Source organism: Maylandia zebra, linkage group LG17, assembly GCF_041146795.1.
Source record: "Maylandia zebra isolate NMK-2024a linkage group LG17, Mzebra_GT3a, whole genome shotgun sequence".
Taxonomy (NCBI): domain Eukaryota; kingdom Metazoa; phylum Chordata; class Actinopteri; order Cichliformes; family Cichlidae; genus Maylandia; species Maylandia zebra.
In genome coordinates, this window is record NC_135183.1 from 5300564 (window position 1) to 5307340 (window position 6777).

Consider the following 6777-nt stretch of genomic DNA (forward strand, 5'->3'; position numbering starts at 1 on the left):
TCAGCTATTATATACAAAACAGAAGATGGAGACAAGCAAACAGCAATTGAAGGCAGCTGCAGTAAAGGCCTGGCAGAGCATCCCTTGGGAGGAAACACAACATCTGGTGATTTGATGACTGCAAAATATTTTCATCTAAGTATTAAAAACAAGTCTTATATTTAAAATGATAGTAGTTCCTCCAATTAGTTTTGAGCCTCTGTAATGTTTTGGTAAAACTCCTTGAATTAAAGCTCAAAGTCTACACTTCAATCACATCTTCAGTGTTTCATTTAAAATCCACAGTGCTGATGTACACACTCACAAGGGTAAACATTAGGTCACTGTACCAGAGTTTATATTACCCCTATGTAGCAAGTAAGTCTGCCATGTGTCAAGAATGTGTTAAACAACTCGTTTCAGTGACTTTAACTTTAAACCCAAGTGACCTGTTGCCTGCAAAAGTTTAATGGATGAAAAACAGGGGACATTGATTGAGCCCAAGGAAGCCAATAGACACATGAATATGCCTGTAAATTTTATTGCTAAGTAATAATTTCAAATAAATTAACACTATTTTTCAGACAGCAATGTGGTAATACAACCACACTTTTAACCACACTTTTAACCAGCTGCTTACAGGGAGTGCAGAATTATTAGGCAAATGAGTATTTTGTCCACATCATCCTCTTCATGCATGTTGTCTTACTCCAAGCTGTATAGGCTCGAAAGCCTACTACCAATTAAGCATATTAGGTGGTGTGCATAATTATTAGGCAACGTCCTTTCCTTTGGCAAAACGGGTCAAAAGAAGGACTTGACAGGCACAGAAAAGTCAAAAATAGTGAGATATCTTACAGAGGGATGCAGCAGTCTCAAAATTGCAAAGCTTCTGAAGCGTGATCATCGAACAATCAAGCGTTTCATTCAAAATAGTCAACAGGGTCGCAAGAAGCGTGTGGAAAAACCAAGGCGCCAAATAACTGCCCATGAACTGAGAAAAGTCAAGCATGCAGCTGCCAAGATGCCACTTGCCACCAGTTTGGCCATATTTCAGAGCTGCAACATCACTGGAGTGCCCAAAAGCACAAGGTGTGCAATACTCAGAGACATGGCCAAGGTAAGAAAGGCTGAAAGACGACCACCACTGAACAAGACACACAAGCTGAAACGTCAAGACTGGGCCAAGAAATATCTCAAGACTGGTTTTTCTAAGGTTTTATGGACTGATGAAATGTGTGTGAGTCTTGATGGGCCAGATGGATGGGCCCGTGGCTGGATTGGTAAAGGGCAGAGAGCTCCAGTCCGACTCAGATGCCAGCAAGGTGGAGGTGGAGTACTGGTTTGGGCTGGTATCATCAAAGATGAGCTTGTGGGGCCTTTTCGGGTTGAGGATGGAGTCAAGCTCAACTCCCAGTCCTACTGCCAGTTTCTGGAAGACACCTTCTTCAAGCAGTGGTACAGGAAGAAGTCTGCATCCTTCAAGAAAAACATGATTTTCATGCAGGACAATGCTCCATCACACGCGTCCAAGTACTCCACAGCGTGGCTGGCAAGAAAGGGTATAAAAGAAGAAAAACTAATGACATGGCCACCTTGTTCACCTGATCTGAACCCCATTGAGAACCTGTGGTCCATCATCAAATGTGAGATTTACAAGGAGGGAAAACAGTGCACCTCTCTGAACAGTGTCTGGGAGGCTGTGGTTGCTGCTGCACGCAATGTTGATGGTGAACAGATCAAAACACTGACAGGATCCATGGATGGCAGACTTTTGAGTGTCCTTGCAAAGAAAGGTGGCTATATTGGTCACTGATTTGTTTTTGTTTTGTTTTTGAATGTCAGAAATGTATATTTGTGAATGTGGAGATGTTATATTGGTTTCACTGGTAAAAATAAATAATTGAAATGGGTATATATTTGCTTTTTGTTAAGTTGCCTAATAATTATGCACAGTAATAGTCACCTGCACACACAGATATCCCCCTAAAATAGCTAAAACTAAAAACAAACTAAAAACTACTTCTAAGAACATTCAGCTTTGATATTAATGAGTTTTTTGGGTTCATTGAGAACATGGTTGTTGTTCAATAATAAAATTATTCCTCAAAAATACAACTTGCCTAATAATTCTGCACTCCCTGTAATGCAGAGTCAGTTTGCTTTCAGTCTTCAATTGAATGGAGTCAAGTTGGAAATTATAGAATTATATGTTGGATGTTTTTTTGGTTGAACGGATTTATTGTAAGTTTGTTCGGCTAATTTTGTCTCGGGATGGTGGTGAAGGACACGAGCCCTCTTGTTGGTAGAGTAGTATTCCCAGAACATTTTAATATATTCATTATTTATTGATTTTCATTCGAAATGTCAATATTTGGTGTCCCTATATCAGTACATACACGTGATTCTGTGCCGTATAGATTTTTTTCCCCCACCCCAAAATGGCAGACCACAAATCTACGGATGACATACTTTTAGCTACATCCATCATTTATTTACAAAAGCCATGACAATAACAACAATATATCATCATGGTGTATTTTGGAAATGTGTTCTTCTTGAAGTAAACCACCCCTGTAACAGTTCATCAAGTGTTTTTTTTCTGCAACAATAGCAAAACAATGGGTTTTGTGTGTATTTTAGTCTAAGAAGAAATTTTTACAGATTCATATAGATTTTAAAGGTGAATGGCAGACATAGTTTCATCTGCACAACATTGTTAAACAACATTAAGATAAATTCACAAGTACGACTGGCATGTTTCAAAGACACTATGCCCCACGGTACAAGACAGATGCTAAAAGAATGGTCATGATGCATTGAAAATGCAAGCACAATACCCAACAGCCGCCACTGCCTCTAACAGCTCATCACATCAGGTGTGAATATTTCTCTCGGCCCAATATAAAAAACCCACCCACATTTCTATCTTTGTGATCTTTGCTGTAACAATTTCCTGCGGTAACACTGAAATTTCCATATGAACTCTTAATATTAAAAAAACAGACACCACTTACAGTCGAGACATAATTGAAATTCTGCCCACAAAAGGATTGCATTTTCTGCTTTAGACCAAACACCCAAACCCCACAGTGCATAACTACTTCACAAGAATCACTGTGCAGTACTCACATCAAATGGATTTTTTCATGATGTACTGAAAGAAGACAGTGAGAAAAAAAAACTTGGGTTCATGCTGTACAGAAATGTGCAAAAGGTTCTTTTTCTTGCTATGCCATGTGAGTGGGGTCTGTGAGGGGCTGTCCCACTGTCCTACTTCCATTTTTAAGAATGCCCTCGGAAGTGACATGACTCAAGTTAACTGCTGCAATTTTGGTGCAGCCAGTGTCAGAGTCTTCGGTCTGAGGCTCTAAGAAAACCACCTTCTTCCCATTTGACCGCTGCTGTGTTGTCTCCACATCTCTGGGGTCTGAACACAGGATGATGGCTCGTCCGCCGCAGCCTCTCGAGTCCCCGCCGCGGCCATCCCGACACCGACAGGGGGTGAGGTAGAGGTAGAGGAGCACCAATATGATGCTGACCACGCAAGAAGCCAGTGTGGTAAATGCAGTGTTGAAATTTTCTGCACTATTGCGATGCGCTGAACCGCTGGTGGAGGTAATGCTTAAATTTCCAACTACCACTGTGACCTCCAGAGAGTGACTGGGATTGTAGTTATGTCCGCGGGGTATGACACACCCATATGTTCCAGAATCTTCCGTCAGCGCTTCTCGAACTTCAAGGGTGCCATTGGGAAGAACTGCGAGGCGGGCACTTAGATCACTGTTTGAGGAATTCAGTACTGTTGTAGGGGTGACCCAAAACACCACAAGCCCCTCCTGAGCAGGCAAAGTCAACCCTGGGCATGGCACTCTTAACCACTGACCAGGCTCTACTTGGTAGATCTGTGTCTCAAGGGGCATAGCTGACATTTCATGCTCCTTACAATGAACTCCTGACTTTGCTCCTTTTTTACATGGGTAGTCACCTCTGAAATCCAGTAGAGGGGGATACTGTTTCCACATCCAATACTCCAGCAAGGCAAGCAACGCACAGTCACAGACTAAAGGGTTTTCCTGCAAATAAATTCCTCTTTGGCGAGTGAGGGACAGGAGGCTTTGGACAGGCACCTTAGTCAGTCTGTTATATGACAAGTCTAGAAATGTCAGATTTAGAGGTCCCTCGGGTTCTTCATAAATGACTAGGGGGAAGACTGACAGCCTGTTTGTAGAGAGGTAGAGCCTCTGTAGGTTGCAGAGGTCCTTGAAGGTGCCTGGATCGATTTGAATAATCTGGTTGTCAAACAGCAGCAACTCCTTCAGTTCTTTCAACCCACTGAAGATGGATGAGTTCAGCACTGTCAGCTGATTGGACGAGAGGTCCAAGTGGAGGAGATGTGGTGTCACATTGAAGGTGTTCACGTCAATGCTTCTTATGAAATTTTTGCCGAGAATCAGCGTAACGAGCCGTTGCAGCGGTTGGGAAATCCAGCCCACATGCAGGGCAGTGAGTCTGTTGTGGCTAAGGTCCAACCGTGTGGCATAACCTGGTAGATCAAAGGGCACCACAGACAGATTGCATCCGCTGCAGGAAATTATATCACTGGCACAAAGGCAGGAAGGTGGGCAAGCGGCCATAGAGGGAGGGAAGCCAAGACACAGCAGGAACAGCACTCCTGCAGCAGAGGGATTGCAGCAACCCCTGACATTGGTCTTGCCTAAAAGTTCCAAGGTAATGGAATGCATCCTGGTTTTTCCTCAGGATGGACCTCAGGTTACCGTCTCATTAGGTGTACACATGTCAGGTTTATATAATCCTCAGTCTACAGCTTGAAGAGACAAAACAAGAAAAGTGAAAGAGAAAGACAATGGAAATTAATGCATTATACTACCTGAGAATAAAAATACACATAGTAGATGACGATATCAGAATAAAAGTGTTTTCTATTTAAAGTTTTTTTTTAAAGGCACCGAGATGACAAGAGGAACACACAGTAAGACTGTTTAAGGAAATGGATAAAATAGGTAAAGGCATGACATGCATGCAACTCTAAAAATAATTTATAATCCACATTTGAATACAACAATGATTGCTGCTGGCATCACCCATACATGACAACTGGAAGTAAAGACTGGAACAAGTGTAACCTGATATGTGCACAGCAGTAACACTCCTCCCCTATTCCCCACCAATACAAATACAGTCTGCTTACTTCACTGCTCACAAGACCACATCTTTTGTAATAATGCATCTGTTTACAGGTTAGTATCACATTGTACACATAAAGAAAACAGATTAGCATATGTTTTTTTCCAATTGCTACTTTCTACTTGCCCCCTCAATTTTAACAAATGCATCAGTAAATCTATGTAGACCTTTTCATCCATTCAGAAAACAAGGTACCAGATAATATAAACACCAAGAATAAGTCAGAACTATTATTAATTATTATGTTAATCAAGAGTCATTGAATAATTCGGATACACAACTCTTCAAATCACCATAAGCAGCTGTTTTCCCTGATAAATTTCTCTCATAATGGTAATTTAAAGAAATGAGCAGTAACGCAAGAGCGGATTAATACCAGAGAGGCACGGGAGAAAAAAAAATAAATGAAGTCAATTCAGAAAGGAGACAGCCAAGCAATCACTAAACAACTGACAGAAATTAATGTGATAATCAACAAACATTTAAATAATTTCTTACGCTGCAGTGCCAATCATTCTGTGTTTACAGGCTCTTGTGCCACCTTTTGCAAACCTAATTTCAATTTGAAAACCCAGACATGTTTTAACTCAGAAATAAACAAGTGAAGAAAATAATCCCGTTCACTTGTATTTTTGTATTTATTATTTGTTACAGAAATGTATTTAGCTACTTTGGATATACGTTTAAATGCATATCCATAATCAAGCCTTACAAATATGTATTCTAAATAAGATTTTCTTTTACTTAAACAAAAACCTGATTTTTAGTTACAAATCTTAAAGAATTACTGCAAAAACTATATTAAATGCACAGAAAACTTGAAAAAGATAGTTTAAAAATATAGAAACGTGACCGTGGGTCTACATTATTGCCATACTTATTCATCTACAATGCTCGCCTGAGTTAATCAGTTATTTGTCCTTCCTGCTCTTTCCCCCACACACGGCTCAGCAGAACAATATTAACCGGCTTTTTTGCGACTTTGAAGGAACCAAAACGCAGACGCACAGCATAAACCCAGCTCACCTTTACATCCACATCGCTGCCCGTTCAAATCGTCGTGCCGTTATCCAGACCCGCTCTTTTGGGGGGCGACCGGGTCATGTTTCACGAGTCTTTCAAAAGCAACTTGGAGCTTTTCGCAGCAAAGCGCATCGTTTTCAACCCTCTGAGCAATCCACGGAGAGGTGCCGGAGCAGAATTGTTCACCTGAAGCTCGGGTTACATGTCACCGTGGGAGGGGTCGTCCTGCGAGTAAACACGAAACACAAAACAGCAGCCAATACAGCGACGATGCGAGAGTGGATGATGCCAAGAGGAGGAGACAGGGCACCCTGCAAGGAGAAGGAGAGGGAGAAGGTGCGGCAGAGGCAGAGAGGACAGCATCAGCACCACACACTCTGCAAATCCACTGCTTTATAGCCTAATTTATCAGAAGGTGAGTGCAGCTCAATAAGTCAATCATAACAATAACAATAATAATAAAAGTAGACTAGTATTTTAGATTTTATTGTTTCAGTTAAAAGGCGATCAGACGATCATCAAAGTATTTCCAGGATTTTCCATTAATACTTCCCGTTATTTCCCGTT

General features: G+C 41.2%; 1 protein-coding gene across 2 annotated transcripts; it reads right to left on the minus strand.

Moving 5' to 3' along the window:
• Window positions 1–1543: 1543 nt before the first annotated feature.
• LOC101482495 (amphoterin-induced protein 2) lies at window positions 1544–6508 on the minus strand. 2 transcript variants are annotated; one of them, XM_014410801.4, is made up of 2 exons: window positions 6214–6508; window positions 1544–4801 (listed from the first exon to the last, which is right to left on the minus strand). In XM_014410801.4, exon 2 carries the CDS (start codon window positions 4722–4724, stop codon window positions 3210–3212), a length of 1515 nt encoding a protein of 504 aa, XP_014266287.3. In that variant the 5' UTR covers window positions 4725–4801; window positions 6214–6508; the 3' UTR covers window positions 1544–3209. The 2 variants fall into 2 exon arrangements, with proteins under 2 accessions (XP_014266287.3, XP_004568947.3); XM_004568890.6 differs by having other exon boundaries at window positions 1544–4807.
• Between the last annotated feature and the right edge of the window lie 269 nt (window positions 6509–6777).

What these genes read in the sequence shown, in the direction of transcription:
- LOC101482495 (XM_014410801.4), bottom strand. Translation starts at nt 4,724, where the DNA reads ATGCATTCCATTACCTTGGAACTTTTAGGCAAGACCAATGTCAGGGGT.